The 14798-nt window shown below is 44.9% G+C and overlaps 1 protein-coding gene and 1 pseudogene across 5 annotated transcripts in view; both read right to left on the bottom strand.

Annotated features, from left to right (window-relative positions):
• The window catches only part of LOC310670949 (large ribosomal subunit protein eL32-like), an 83086-nt pseudogene that overhangs the window by 45804 nt on the left and 22484 nt on the right, over window positions 1-14798 (bottom strand). The gene's annotated exons all lie outside the window — the stretch shown is intronic.
• On the bottom strand, window positions 2267-14233 carry LOC310670946 (uncharacterized protein). Of its 4 annotated transcripts, none has more exons than XR_014507654.1 (6): window positions 10225-10669; window positions 8388-8501; window positions 7961-8053; window positions 6667-6758; window positions 5503-5752; window positions 2267-2444 (listed from the first exon to the last, which is right to left on the bottom strand). XR_014507654.1 is itself a non-coding variant. In XM_083426830.1 (6 exons), the coding sequence occupies exons 2-6, from the start codon at window positions 10235-10237 to the stop codon at window positions 5567-5569; spliced, it is 498 nt and encodes a 165-aa protein (XP_083282956.1). In that variant the 5' UTR covers window positions 10238-10498; window positions 14228-14233; the 3' UTR covers window positions 4942-5566. The 4 variants fall into 4 exon arrangements, 3 of the variants coding, with proteins under 3 accessions (XP_083282956.1, XP_083282955.1, XP_083282957.1); XM_083426830.1 differs by lacking the exon at window positions 2267-2444 and adding an exon at window positions 14228-14233 and having other exon boundaries at window positions 4942-5752; window positions 10225-10498; XM_083426829.1 differs by lacking the exon at window positions 2267-2444 and having other exon boundaries at window positions 4942-5752.

Genomic DNA, 14798 nt, shown 5'->3' with positions numbered 1-14798 from the left:
TGGAATCTGGGGGGCTGCGCATAACCACACAAAAGGCGCCCCCTATTTGATGTGGGGAGCTGTCATTGCCTAATGGCTGAAATTTGAACAGGGTGCTGCCTGGTTATAGCCCCCCCCCCAAGAGGCAGGTCAACTAAGCCGGCCTTCCCCTGGCAGCCGTTGGAAGTTCTATGGCCTGTCTGCTTTCCATATGGCTTCAGGACAGAAACTTCCACCCAGACCCTTTTACCAGGGTTCCCTGAGATATCACATCTGCCTGAGGCCAGGGTGCTGCTGGCCTCAAAGGCAGCCAGCTGAAAGCCTCCAGCAGTGGACCAGAAGGGAGATTTCTTCACTCAGGTCCATCACCGAGGCCCCGCCCCCACTATCTGCCCCAATTGGCTGCTACAATTTGAATGTTGGCAGGCTATCCCACCATTCCCTGCAGTCCGGCTGAGGTCAAGTCCAATGGCCAGCCGTGTAGTGAGGAGGCTGTTTTCCTCTGCCCAGGGGTCCTCATGCTGAGCTGCCACCATTGCCCACCCTGGAGTTGGCTAAGTGATTTTTCCATGGATGCTTTAGTTGAGGTTCCTGCATTGTAGGGGGTTGGACTAGATGGCATTTGGGGTTCCTTCCAACTCTACAATTCTGTGATTCTATGATTCCAGGCATTGGTCCATGCTTGTTGGTATCTGAGTGTGGTTTTCGTTTTTGTCCTGAGCTTTAGCCCCTGAAAACCTGCTCTTTAAAGCTGAACCAGAGCAAAAGCCAATTCAAAAAAGGGCACTCGGACATGGAGCTTTAAATTGTGAGCCATGCCTGGAAAGAGTGGAGGAAAGCTAAATGTGGATAAGCCCTTAATCTCAGTGCAAATGACCTGAACAACGTAAGTGATGTGCAGTTTATACAATTAAAGCCACTGGAACATTTTCACATGACATGGTGGGACAAAGGAAAAACCTCTTGGACCCATGCCTAAAAGTTACAGACCCGAGCTAAGTGTGGAGGAGCCCACACTCTGTTATTACAATGGGCATTTTTACAGCAGTTTCCCTCCCAGTTACAACATACGCAATTGAATGATCTTTTTACCACTTTGCGTAGGGTGAAGACATGGCTGCATTCCACAACAAGTGAAGTTTAGTTGCCTGGCTTGTGCTTGTTGACTGTTCAGGGAGAAAAGTCAAAGGACAAATTTATAAGAGGTGTCATTGACTGCTTTGACCGAGACCCTGAAAGACTCCAGTTTTTATTTAGGGAATGACCCACTTTGTATCATACAGTGGTACCTCAGGTTACATACGCTTCAGGTTACAGACTCTGCTAACCCAGAAATAGTGCTTCAGGTTAAGAACTTTGCTTCAGGATGAGAACAGAAATTGTGCTCTGGCGGCGCGGCAGCAGTGGGAGGCCCCATTAGCTAAAGTGGTGCTTCAGGTTTAAGAACAGTTTTAGGTTACCGTAAGTACGGACCTCCGGAACGAATTAAGTACTTAACTTGAGGTACCACTGTATTTTGCTTTAAGTGAATGGGAGACAAGCATTGGCAAAGAAGTCTGGCTGGTTTCAGACTTCACATCTGGCATTCACCACAGCCCAGGCAGTTTCTGTATATAAGTTTAGCTTTACGTTGTTGTTTTAAATTAGGCATAGAGTCTTACGGTCTTGTTGTTCAATGAACAGACTGAAGCTTTATGTCTTTCCAGGGCCCAGCTCTGTCAATTGTTAAACGGACAAATAAAGTCATTTGTTAAAAGATAGTTCTGAAATGTATAATCCCATACAGTACCAACAGGCACAGCCCAACATTGTATCTTGTTGCTTCCTTTCAACACCACGGATTGGTGTGTGGGGTTCAGTCGTATAAAGGCAACAAGCTGTAGCTACACGTCATAGACCTTGCCCATCCCCTAAAAACATTATTTCTGCAAACACCTATGCTTACTGGGTAGCTGAGGAAGAGATTTTAGGCAGCTACCAGGAAGGGACATCTTGTAAGGGTTTGGAAAATGTTCCGGATTTCCATTCTTACCAGGCTTTGTGCTAGATCCCAGAATTTGCTGTGATTATAGTCCCATGCTGAAATATCCACGAATAAATGAAACAGAATTATTGATGCAATGGTTCTCTGAAATCAGAGTAACGCTAGATGCGGTGCTGGTTCTGTTTGTTCTGAGTATTGTGTACATACATAGTTTTTTTTTAAAAAAATCCCTTGGCCTTAAGGAACATATATATTTACTTATTTACTTATGTTTATGCCATGGACCCAAGGCACTGTACACGTGGTTCCCAGGTGGCCTCCCAGCTGGGCACTGACCAGACACAGGAGGCTTAGATGCAGCAAAGTGGTAGCCTTGTGGGTCTTCACAAGGAATTCCATAGTCAGGGTGCCACTACAGAGAAGGCCGCGTGTCTTCAGACTGTATCATGGAAACGGATAGCATCTTGGGAATTGACAGGACCTAAAAGGAGGAAACAGAGGGGAGGGGAAGAGGCTACTCATTCTGGTAGCCAATGTGGTCTCTTCCAGCTGTTGTGGGACTTTAGCTACTATCAGCATATCTAATAGTCAGGGATTATGTATGTTGTAAAAGGGATGTGGGTGGCGCTGTGGTTAAACCACAGAGCCTAGGACTTGCCGATCAGAAGGTCGGCGGTTTGAATCGTGCAGTTCGAAAGGACATCAAAGTGCAAGTAGATAAATAGGTACCCCTCTGGTGGGAAGGTAAACGGTGTTTCTGTGCGCTGCTCTGGTTCGCCCAAAGTGGCTTAGTCATGCTGGCCACATGACCCGGAAGCTGTAAACTGAGATGAGCGCCGCAACCCCAGAGTCGGTCACGCCTGGACCTAATGGTCAGGGGTCCCTTTACCTTTAAGAACATTATTGTTTAGACAAGCCTACCCAGATGCTTAGAAATGCTGATGTGAATTTTAATCTGCTTTAGCACTTTAACTTATTGTTTGTTTTAATGCCTTGTAAACCCTCCCCCCATTTTATAGTTTTATCTTTCTGTAAACCTCTGAGGATTTTTTTTTTGTAACAATCAAGCAGTGTCTAAGTTTTATGAAACAAAACAAAAATACATACAAGTTAATGAACCTTGCCAAATCAGTCCCATTAATTTCAGTAGGTCTACTCGAGTAAAACCGCTTTGAATAAAAATACAAACATCTAGAGGAATGCATGTTACCTAGCCCCGTTCTAATGACGTATTGAGGTCATGGGTGCCGCCTACTAAATAATACATTCTTTACTTGTTTGTAAACCATTGGCAAAGTGTCTGGCATTCTCATAACTTGACTTTAGTGACACCCTAGCAAGAAATTCTTCTTTTTCTGTAATGTGGATTTGCACTTACTTGTCCTGCTCTGTCACCAGGCTGGCTAGAAACACAAGGTGGAATTAGTTAGGGTGGGAAGCGAGGTCACGTGTGTCTCCTGGGTTCAGGTGCTGGGGGGCTGAAATATTTGGGACTAGGAGTCACAACAGGAAGTGACTAGGAACAGGCAGAGTAGAAACAGAAAATGTGCATTTGCTAGCAAAGCATGTCCTCCTTATTTCATTTGATCATCCCCTGTGAAGCTGATCTTGAAGCAGTTATTTCAGCCACATTAGGCTAAACTGGACGACAGTACTCTAGCGAGCCAGAGACTGAAATGAAATGAAACTGCCCCCACAAATTCTCCTCAAATTTCTCCTTTGTAATTTTCAGGTGTGAATAATCTCCAGGCCTTTAACATCTGCTGAATATTCTTTCATTCTTCGATATCAGAATTTCAGTATTTGGCCCTGATCCATATTTGTTTGGAAGAAAGAGCCACTGAACTCTGTGGGACTTATATACAAGTAAGCATACATATCCCACTGGGGCTTTAGGTATTGCTAATGTCTTCCATTGATTTCACTGGGGATTAATTATGACTAACGTTAGCTGTGATGGGGCTTTGATGTTTCAGTTGTTATTAATATGATAATTGCGTGTGCCGTGCTTCCATCACTCCACTAATGGACCAAAATTGTGTGGGGCAAGGTACACATTTTCTTTCTATGGAATAATGTCTACAACTGGAATTTACAAGCTAGTGCCTATTTTTGACGGGATATTAAGGCAGAGCCAGCAGAACTTAGACAAATGAAGGAACCAATTTATTTATTTTTGCTGCTTTGATTTCCCACCCCAAGACTTTACAATACATGGAAACACAGAACAACTACAACTCACAGAGAAATCGTTAGCTAATACTTGTTTAGTGCAGTTCCCAGTTCTGCCAAAATGGACAGTGCCTCTAGTCTATGCCTCATGAACTGCCCAAATTGAGAAAATGTTAAAATACTATATTTTAAAATGATTTTTGTCAGAAAGGTATGTCCTTAAGAGTGCACTTTTACCATAGAGGCAAGCCCCACTAGGATCAATGGGGGCTGGTTTCCGGCAATGGTGTAATGGACTTCAAACTAAATCCCAGTAAGATGGTATTGTTCAGTACTTCAAAGGTTTGGATCAGATAATCCAGGGTCTAGACTATTAGTACATAAACAGAACCCAATAGACCAGGGGTCAGCAACCTTTTTCAGTCGTGGGCTGGTCCACCGTCCCTCAGACCTTGTGGTGGGCCGGACCATATTTTTTTTTGGGGGGGGGGGGAGAATGAATTCCTATGCCCCACAAATAACCCTGAGATGCCTTTTAAATCAAAGCACACATTCTACTCATGTAAAAACACCAGGCAGGCCCCACAATAACCCAGAGAAGCATTTTAAATAAAAGGACAGTCTACTCATGTAAAAACACGCTGATTCCTGGACCGCCCGTGGGCCGGATTCAGAAGGCGATTGGGCCGCATCTGGTCCCCGGGCCTTAGGCTGCCTACCCCTGCTCTCGACACATGAGAACTAGTTTATTATAGTACCACAATATGTGAGGTCTGTGCTGGTGAGTCCCCAGCACAAATCTCAGCCACAGTTCCTGCAGCCTCAGTCCCTGCTCCCCACATCTGCAAAATGGGGCTAATAATACTGACCTACGTGCAGCAGGACTACTACCAGGATAAAACATGCAAAGCACTTAAAATGCACTATGCAAATGCTATGTGGTACTGATGTCTGAGAAACCAAATATCCCAAACCTTAAGCAAGCAACAATTTCCCATGGGGATTTACTCCTTATTCGGGAAGCCCTGTGGACACTGCTTCCCATGAAATAACCCTCTAAAGCTCTTTAACTTATGCACAATACACAGTGATATACAGACCTGAATGTGTAATACAAACATTGCAGAATCGGTTATTATATCCCCTACATTAACAAAAATACCTTAAGTCTTTCTCCGTTAGAAGCCAGCCCTTTTAGCACTTACATCTTCTCACTGCTGCCACCTAGAGGTAGTTGCCACTGCTTGTTAGCAGCTGGAACCAATTGCTGTTCCGAGCAGCACCGATTTTCTCAATAAATAACAATAATAATAAATATGTGTGTTGGGGGTATTGCTAACCATAAGAGCTTCTCAATAAATTATCACCTGATACTGAAGGTTTAACCAAGTCAGCACAGAAAGTGTGCCAGGAAGACATCAGAGACCCTTGCTATAAGAAGCCATAATTGTTGGACCCGCTTTGGCTCTGGCTGATATCTTCACAATCCAGGGACGCCTGAACCCTCTGTTGGCTGTTCCTCCTCCTCCAGCTGAAATCTTGGATGCTCTGGCGCATAAAGTGGGTTTGGTATATGTTGTAAGACTCAGACACAGGATTTTGCAGGCAGTAGATGACCTGCAAGAGATCGCAACACAAGAAAGGGAAAGTGAGCCAGAGGGCAAACAGGAATTGGTCAACACTGGTGATAGCCAAGTATACCAGAAGTATACCAGAAGGACCATCTCCACGCCCATCGTCTAGCTCCGAGGGCCTTCTGGCGGTTCCCTCACTGTGAGAAGTGAGGTTACAGGGAAGCAGGCAGAGGGCCTTCTTGGTAGTGGTGCCCACCCTGTGGAACGCCCTCCCATCAGATGTCAAGGAAATGAACAACTATCTGACCTTTAGAAGACATCTGAAAGTAGCCCCGTTTAGGGATGTTTTTTAATGTTTGCTGTTTTATTGTATTTTTAATAGTTTGTTGGAAGCCCCACAGAGTGGCTAGGGAAACCCAACCAGATGGGCGGTGTATGTACAGTGGTACCTCGGGTTACAGATGCTTCAGGTAACAGACGCTTCAGGTTACAGACTCCGCTAACCCAGAAATAGTACCTCGGGTTGAGAACTTTGCTTCAGGATGAGAACAGAAATTGTGCGGCGGTGGCACGGTGGCAGCGGGAGGCCCCATTAGCTAAAGTGGTACCTCAGGTTAAGAACAGTTTCAGGTTAAGAACGGACCTCTGGAACGAATTAAGTTCTTAACGCGAGGTACCACTGTATTATGTGTGCATAAATAATGTAATGTAATGTAATGTAATGTAATGTAATGTAATGTAATGAAATGAAATGATATGATTATGGCTGTTACCCAAGACAACCTTCACCAGATGTCTTTCTGTCTGAAAACGTTGGCTTTTTCTAGCTGGAGCCGCACCATATGGGTGGGAAAGAAACTTTGACTCTCTTAAACCCTCCCATATTCCTCTGACGTATCCCAGTCCCTCATGCCCATCACAGCATCTTCTGCAGATGGCAACTTCCCCCATCCTTACCATGCATCCGATGCACATCAGGAGCACAACACAGAGCACAACGGCTGGGCCGAGGAGGAGAGGAAGAGCCCATTGCGGGAATTTATTTCCTGCTGGGTTGAAGAAAAGAGAAAGCATAAATAAAAAGTATCTTTGAAGTAGCTGGAGATAAGGAAGGCGCCTAGATATGACTGGGATACGCCCAGCAGCAGGCAAGGCACGATGGTTGGTTTCTGTTTGAATCCAGGGCTGTGCCTATGGAGAAAGCAAGACCCGCTTGGAGTGTGATGCTGGCAACCCCTCCATCATAGGCTCAGGTTGTATATAGGTGTAAATAAACCATATATCCTAAAGACACCACAGTCTCCGCTATGCCTTGTTTCCAAAAGAAAACACTAACCCTGGGTAAGTGCCTGGAACCCCTGGAATCTCACACCGCTCAGAGATTGGGGCAGCGTGTGACAATATTCTTGTCGTTTAGTCGTGTCCGACTCTTCTAGGATCTAGGATCTAGGAGTCTTGGTTGACCACAAACTTGACATGAGCCAACAGTGTGACACGGCAGCTAAAAAAGCCAATGCAATTCTGGGCTGCATCAATAGGAGTATAGCATCTAGATCAAGGGAAGTAATAGTGCCACTGTATTCCGCTCTGGTCAGACCTCACCTGGAGTACTGTGTCCAGTTCTGGGCACCACAGTTCAAGAAGGACACTGACAAACTGGAACGTGTCCAGAGGAGGGCAACCAAAATGGTCAAAGGCCTGGAAACGATGACTTATGAGGAACGGCTAAGGGAGCTGGGCATGTTTAGCCTGGAGAAGAGGAGGTTAAGGGGTGATATGATAGCCATGTTCAAATACATAAAAGGATGTCACATAGAGGAGGGAGAAAGGTTGTTTTCTGCTGCTCCAGAGAAGCGGACACGGAGCAATGGATCCAAACTACAAGAAAGAAGATTCCACCTAAACATTAGGAAGAACTTCCTGACAGTAAGAGCTGTTTGACAGTGGAATTTGCTGCCAAGGAGTGTGGTGGAGTCTCCTTCTTTGGAGGTCTTTAAGCAGAGGCTTGACAACCATATGTCAGGAGTGCTCTGATGGTGTTTCCTGCTTGGCAGGGGGTTGGACTCGATGGCCCTTGTGGTCTCTTCCAACTCTATGATTCTATGATTCTATGATTCTTCATGACCCCATGGACCAGAGCACGCCAGGCACTCCTGTCTTCCACTGCCTCCCGCAGTTTGGACAAACTCATGCTGGTAGCTTTGAGAACACTGTCACTGTTTGACAATATACTTGAATGAAATAAACTTACCAGCAGTAGTGATAGCTGATTGAGACGTTGCTGCTGATGATTTTGTGGTAAACACACCATTGGCACCAGATGTTCCAGTGGGGGCGGTTCCAGCTGTTGAACAAATGTATTGTCATGTTAATTTCTGCTGTGCGTTCTGTTGCGCTCATTGAATGTGTTCCCCAGCTCTTCAACACGGTATCATCCTTGTTGTGCCTGCCAAGAAATGCTATTTCTGGCGTGGTTGTGGTAGTAACACAACAGGAGGTCTTGTTTCTGGCCACAAAAGCAGTAGTAGCTTGGATGGTGAACAGGTGAAAACTTGCTTCCATATATGAAGCTTGAAATGGACTTGTTTGATCCATTTTATTTTGGCATATTGTTTAGGTACTCTTGTCTGAGGTATAGGATCATAAGAAAGAAATATTTAAGAAACAACAATTCTTACCTGTTGTTAGTGTAAGAGTGCTTGGCGTGGCTTCAGCAGATGGTGTTGTGGATTCCGACAGGGGAGTTGCTGATTTCAGCTCTGTTGTAGGAACACTGCCAAAGGTGGTTTGAACTTGAGAAATAAAAATAGTCATAGGAGTAGAAGTAAAAGTAATAGTAATAGTAATAGTAGGGTAATCTGAATTAGTCTGTATAAGTGATCTGTTTTGATTTTTCCTCATCCATTTCACCACTGTGCCCAGGGACTGCAAGTGTCTCCTGATTCAGATGTCTGGAGAAACAGACCTGTCATCAGTGTACTGATGGCACCTTGCTCCAAAACTCCTAATGACCACTCTCAATGGCTTCATGTAGATATCAGATAGCACTGGAGATAAGGTCACCCCATAACACGGCTGCCAGAGGACAGAAAGAAACCCCAATGCTACAACTCACTGGACTTGGTCCTGATGGTAGGCTTGGAACCACTGTAATACAGTGTCCCCTAATCCCCATTCCCTAGAACCGGTCCAGGAGTATACCATGGTCAATGGTATCAAAAGCCAACGAGGGATCCAGAAGCAAGAACAAGGTTGCACCTCCACTGTCCCACTCTCTGCAGAGGTTATCCATCAGGTCGACCAAAGCCGACTCAGTTCCATAGCTAGCCCTGAATCCATACTGGAATGCATCTAGATAATCTGTGTCATCCAAGGATGCCTGCAGCTACCCCACCATGGCTTTCTCCATCACCTTGGCAATGGACCAATAGCTAAAGGGCCCAGAGCTGGTTTCTTTAGGAGTGGTCACACCACTGCCTCTTTCAATGCAGCAAGGACCACCTCTTCACTCAGCGAAGCATTAACCACACTCTGGATCCAACCAGTCAGCCTCGCTCTGCTAAATTTGGTAAGCCAGGAGGGACAGGGGTCAAGGGAGCACATGGTCGGATGCATTGCCACCACCACTTAGCCCACATAAGGCAAAACTAATATTACAAAACATCATTGATTGCAGTACCGGGTACTTCAATCAGAGCTGCAACAAATGGAGAGTCAACATCTCTCTGAAGTCGAGCAATTTTATCCTCAAAGTAGCCAGATAGTCACAGCAGGTCTTCAAGAGCTCCAGAGGTCCCTTCCTCACACTGGAAGTCAGTAGCCGCTGGACTGTCCGCCAGCCAGCTTCTAGAGGACGCCATGCGAGCTGCAAAATGTGCCTTTTTCACAGCCCAACACTGCCACATGGTAGACACTATTGTGTGTTCTTACCAGTGTTAGGTCAGCTTACAGCGTGACTTCTCCCACCTGCTCTCCAGTCTTCATCCAGGTTGTTTCATAGTCCGAAGCCCCTCAGACTACCAAAGAGCTGCTCAGGCTCCTAAACGCTGGAGGGATCATGTCAACTGTCCATTTCTACTCACCATTCCATAAGAAGAGAAGGGCTTTGACAAGATCCCCAGCTTTCAGCTTTGGAAAATCCCCCAGAGCTTTCTGGAACACATCAGGTTCCATCAGTCTCCCAGGACAGCCGATCTGAACAGGCCACCACCTTTTACAGGTGGGGATGCCACCATTAGTCCAAACTTAACCAGATAATGGTCCAACCATTAGTCCAAACTTAACCAGATAATGGTCCAACCATTAGTCCAAACTTGACCAGATAATGCTCCAACCATGACAAGGGAGTTTATTGCGCTCCCCTTATATTCACTGCATCCCTCCTACCACCTGGAGCTAGCCCAACAGCAGCCTCCGTTTTGGTGAGTCAAAACATCTTTCAGACACTAACACTTGAAGGATAGGTCATGAGCAAGCAAAGCAAAGTTATGTTGAATAAACAAAACAAACTCTAACCTGTTGTCAGCATTGAGGTACTTGTGCCTTGAGGAGAGGTTGCATCAGGTGTTGTGGTGGAGTCAGATGTGGGAGTTGCTGATCCCAATTCTGTTGTAGCAGAACGGCTAAGTACAGTTGACGATATAACGGTAGTGGTAGAGGCTTCAGGAGAGGTTCTTTCAGTCACTGTTGAGTCTAACCCTGTTGTAAAAGTACTACTCGTACTAGCTGCAGAGGTTTCAGGGTTGCTTGTTTCAGGTGTAGTGGTGGGCTCAGATTTGGGAGTTGTTGACTTCAACTTTGTTGTAGCAATACTACCAACAACAGTTGTTGTTATGACGGTACTTGGGGATGTTTTAGAAGTGGTTGTTTCAGGTATTGTGGATTCAGGTGGGGGAGTTGTGGACTCCAAAACTGTTGAAGCACCACTGCTAGCTTCAGTTCTTCCTATTACTGTAACAGGGGCAGTTTCCCTGGAGATCGTTTCCAGCATTGTAGTAGATTCCAGTTTGGGAGTTGTGGACTCCATCTTCATTGTAGCTGTAGTACTATCCAAAATGGTCTGTGCAACTGTAGTTTCAGCAGTGGTACTTTCTGGCGTTGTAGTAGATTCCAATTTGGGACTTATGGAGTCCAACTTTGCTGTAGTGATACTAATATCTAAAGTTGTAGGTATAACTGTAGTTGGGGACGTTTTAGAACTGGTGGCTATTGGAATTACAGTGGATTCAGATTTGGGACTTGTAGAGTTCATTGTTGCTGTAGTAGAACTACGTGCCTCAGTTGTTGATATGACTGTAGTTGGGGAGGTTCTAAAAGTGGTAGTTTCAGGGATTGTAGTGGATTCAAATTTTAGAGTTGATGAAGCCAAATTGGTTGCAGCACTACTGTTAACTTCAGTTGTCAGAATGACTGTAGTTGGGGTGGTTTCAGCAGTGGTGGCTTCTGGCATTGTAGTGGATGCAGATTTGGGAGCTGTGTATTCCTCCTTTGTTGTAAGGGTACTTGTATCTAAAGGTCTTGGTGTAAGTGTAGTTGGAGAGGTTTCGAGCTTGGTAGTTTCTGGCATTGTAGTTGATTCAGTTGTTGGAGTTGTGGAGTCCATCGTTGTTGTAGCGCTACTAGTATCTAAAGTTGTTGGTGTAAGTGTAGTTGGAGAGGTTTCGAGCTTGCTAGTTTCTGGCATTGTAGTTGATTCAGTTGTGGGAGTTGTGGAGTCCATCTTTGTTGTAGCGCTAATAGTATCTAAAGTTGTAGTAACTGTAGTTGGAGAGGTTTCGGGATTTGTAGTTTCTGGCATTGTAGTTGATTCAGTTGTGGGAGTTGGAGAGTCTATCTTTGTTGTAGGGCTACTGGTATCTAAAGTTGTTGGTGTAAGTGTAGTTGGAGAGGTTTCGAGCATGGTAGTTTCTGGCATTGTAGTTGATTCAGTTGTGGGAGTTGTGGAGTCCATCTTTGTTGTAGCACTACTTGTATCTAAAGTTGTTGGTGTAAGTGTAGTTGGAGAGGTTTCAAGCATGGTAGTTTCTGGCATTGTCGTTGATTCAGTTGTTGCAGTTGTGGAGTCCATCGTTGTTGTAGGGCTGCTAGTATCTAAAGTTGTTGTAGTAAGTGTAGTTGGAGAGGTTTCGGGCTTGGTAGTTTCTGGCATTGTTGTTGATTCAGTTGTGGGAGTTGTGGAGTCCATCGTTGTTGTAGGGCTGCTAGTATCTAAAGTTGTTGGTGTAAGTATAGTTGGAGAGGTTTCGAGCTTGGTAGTTTCTGGCATTGTTGTTGATTCAGTTGTGGGAGTTGTGGAGTCCATCATTGTTGTAGCGTTACTAGTATCTAAAGTTGTTGGTGTAAGTGTAGTTGGAGAGGTTTCGAGCGTGGTAGGTTCTGGCATTGTAGTTGATTCAGTTGTGGGAGTTGTGGAGTCCATCGTTGTTGTAGCGCTACTAGTATCTAAAGTTGTTGTAGTTACTGTAGTTGGAGAGGTTTCGGGCTTGGTACTTTCTGGCATTGTAGTTGATTCAGTTGTGGGAGTTGTGGAGTCCACCGTTGTTGTAGGGCTGCTAGTATCTAAAGTTGTAGTAAGTGTAGTTGGAGAGGTTTCGAGCTTGGTAGTTTCTGGCATTGTTGTTGATTCAGTTTTGGGAGTTGTGGAGTCCATCTTTGTTGTAGGGCTACTTGTATCTAAAGTTGTTGGTGTAAGTGTAGTTGGAGAGGTTTCGAGCTTGGTAGTTTCTGGTATTGTAGTTGATTCAGTTGTGGGAGTTGTGGAGTCCATCTTTGTTGTAGCACTACTTGTATCTACAGTTGTTGTAGTAACTGTAGTTGGAGAGGTTTTGAGCGTGGTAGTTTCTGGCATTGTAGTTGATTCAGTTGTGGGAGTTGTGGAGTCCATCGTTGTTGTAGCGCTACTAGTATCTAAAGTTGTTGGTGTAAGTGTAGTCTGAGAGGTTTCGGGCTTGGTAGTTTCTGGCATTGTTGTTGATTCAGTTGTGGGAGTTGTGGAGTCCATCGTTGTGGTAGCGCTACTAGTATCTAAAGTTGTTGGTGTAAGTGTAGTTGGAGAGGTTTCGAGCGTGGTAGGTTCTGGCATTGTAGTTGATTCAGTTGTGGGAGTTGTGGAGTCCATCGTTGTTGTAGCGCTACTAGTATCTAAAGTTGTTGGTGTAAGTGTAGTTGGAGAGGTTTCGAGCGTGGTAGTTTCTGGCATTGTAGTTGATTCAGTTGTGGGAGTTGGAGAGTCTATCTTTGTTGTAGGGCTACTGGTATCTAAAGTTGTTGGTGTAAGTGTAGTTGGAGAGGGTTCGAGCGTGGTAGGTTCTGGCATTGTAGTTGATTCAGTTGTGGGAGTTGTGGAGTCCATTGTTGTTGTAGCGCTACTAGTATCTAAAGTTGTTGGTGTAAGTGTAGTTGGAGAGGTTTCGAGCATGGTAGTTTCTGGCATTGTAGTTGATTCAGTTGTGGGAGTTCTGGAGTCCATCTTTGTTGTAGCACTACTTGTATCTAAAGTTGTTGGTGTAAGTGTAGTTGGAGAGGTTTCAAGCATGGTAGTTTCTGGCATTGTTGTTGATTCAGTTGTGGGAGTTGTGGAGTCCATCATTGTTGTAGCGTTACTAGTATCTAAAGTTGTTGTAGTTACTGTAGTTGGAGAGGTTTCGGGCTTGGTACTTTCTGGCATTGTAGTTGATTCAGTTGTGGGAGTTGTGGAGTCCACCGTTGTTGTAGGGCTGCTAGTATCTAAAGTTGTAGTAAGTGTAGTTGGAGAGGTTTCGAGCTTGGTAGTTTCTGGCATTGTTGTTGATTCAGTTTTGGGAGTTGTGGAGTCCATCTTTGTTGTAGGGCTACTTGTATCTAAAGTTGTTGGTGTAAGTGTAGTTGGAGAGGTTTCGAGCTTGGTAGTTTCTGGTATTGTAGTTGATTCAGTTGTGGGAGTTGTGGAGTCCATCTTTGTTGTAGCACTACTTGTATCTACAGTTGTTGTAGTAACTGTAGTTGGAGAGGTTTTGAGCGTGGTAGTTTCTGGCATTGTAGTTGATTCAGTTGTGGGAGTTGTGGAGTCCATCGTTGTTGTAGCGCTACTAGTATCTAAAGTTGTTGGTGTAAGTGTAGTCTGAGAGGTTTCGGGCTTGGTAGTTTCTGGCATTGTTGTTGATTCAGTTGTGGGAGTTGTGGAGTCCATCGTTGTGGTAGCGCTACTAGTATCTAAAGTTGTTGGTGTAAGTGTAGTTGGAGAGGTTTCGAGCGTGGTAGGTTCTGGCATTGTAGTTGATTCAGTTGTGGGAGTTGTGGAGTCCATCGTTGTTGTAGCGCTACTAGTATCTAAAGTTGTTGGTGTAAGTGTAGTTGGAGAGGTTTTGAGCGTGGTAGTTTCTGGCATTGTAGTTGATTCAGTTGTGGGAGTTGTGGAGTCCATCGTTGTTGTAGTGCTACTAGTATCTAAAGTTGTTGGTGTAAGTGTAGTTGGAGAGGTTTCGGGCTTGGTAGTTTCTGGCATTGTAGTTGATTCAGTTGTGGGAGTTGTGGAGTCCACCGTTGTTGTAGCGCTACTAGTATGTAAAGTTGTTGGTGCAAGTGTAGTTGGAGAGGTTTCGAGCGTGGTAGTTTCTGGCATTGTAGTTGATTCAGTTGTGGGAGTTGTGGAGTCCATCGTTGTTGTAGCGCTACTAGTGTCTAAAGTTGTTGGTGTAAGTGTAGTTGGAGAGGTTTCGAGCGTGGTAGTTTCTGGCATTGTAGTTGATTCAGTTGTGGGAGTTGTGGAGTCCATCGTTGTTGTAGTGCTACTAGTATCTAAAGTTGTTGGTGTAAGTGTAGTTGGAGAGGTTTCGGGCTTGGTAGTTTCTGGCATTGTAGTTGATTCAGTTGTGGGAGTTGTGGAGTCCACCGTTGTTGTAGCGCTACTAGTATGTAAAGTTGTTGGTGCAAGTGTAGTTGGAAAGATTTCGAGCGTGGTAGTTTCTGGCATTGTAGTTGATTCAGTTGTGGGAGTTGTGGAGTCCATCTTTGTTGTAGGGCTACTTGTATCTAAAGTTGTTGGTGTAAGTGTAGTTGGAGAGGTTTCGGGCTTGGTAGTTTCTGGCATTGTAGTTGATTCAGTTGTGGGA

Source organism: Podarcis tiliguerta, assembly GCF_965153285.1.
Source record: "Podarcis tiliguerta genome assembly, chromosome: 2".
Lineage (NCBI taxonomy): Eukaryota > Metazoa > Chordata > Lepidosauria > Squamata > Lacertidae > Podarcis > Podarcis tiliguerta.
The sequence above is the reverse complement of the archived record's forward strand: the minus strand, read 5'-3'. Positions and strand labels throughout refer to the sequence as shown.

Bases quoted from the DNA above. Each gene is read 5' to 3' on its own strand.
- LOC310670946 (XM_083426830.1), bottom strand. The intron at 8,054-8,387 runs GTAAGAATTGTT...TTTGTTCAACAG, and splicing joins CACTCTTACACTAACAACAG to CTGGAACCGCCCCCACTGGA. The intron at 5,753-6,666 runs GTAAGGATGGGG...GATCTCTTGCAG, and splicing joins TGATGTGCATCGGATGCATG to GTCATCTACTGCCTGCAAAA.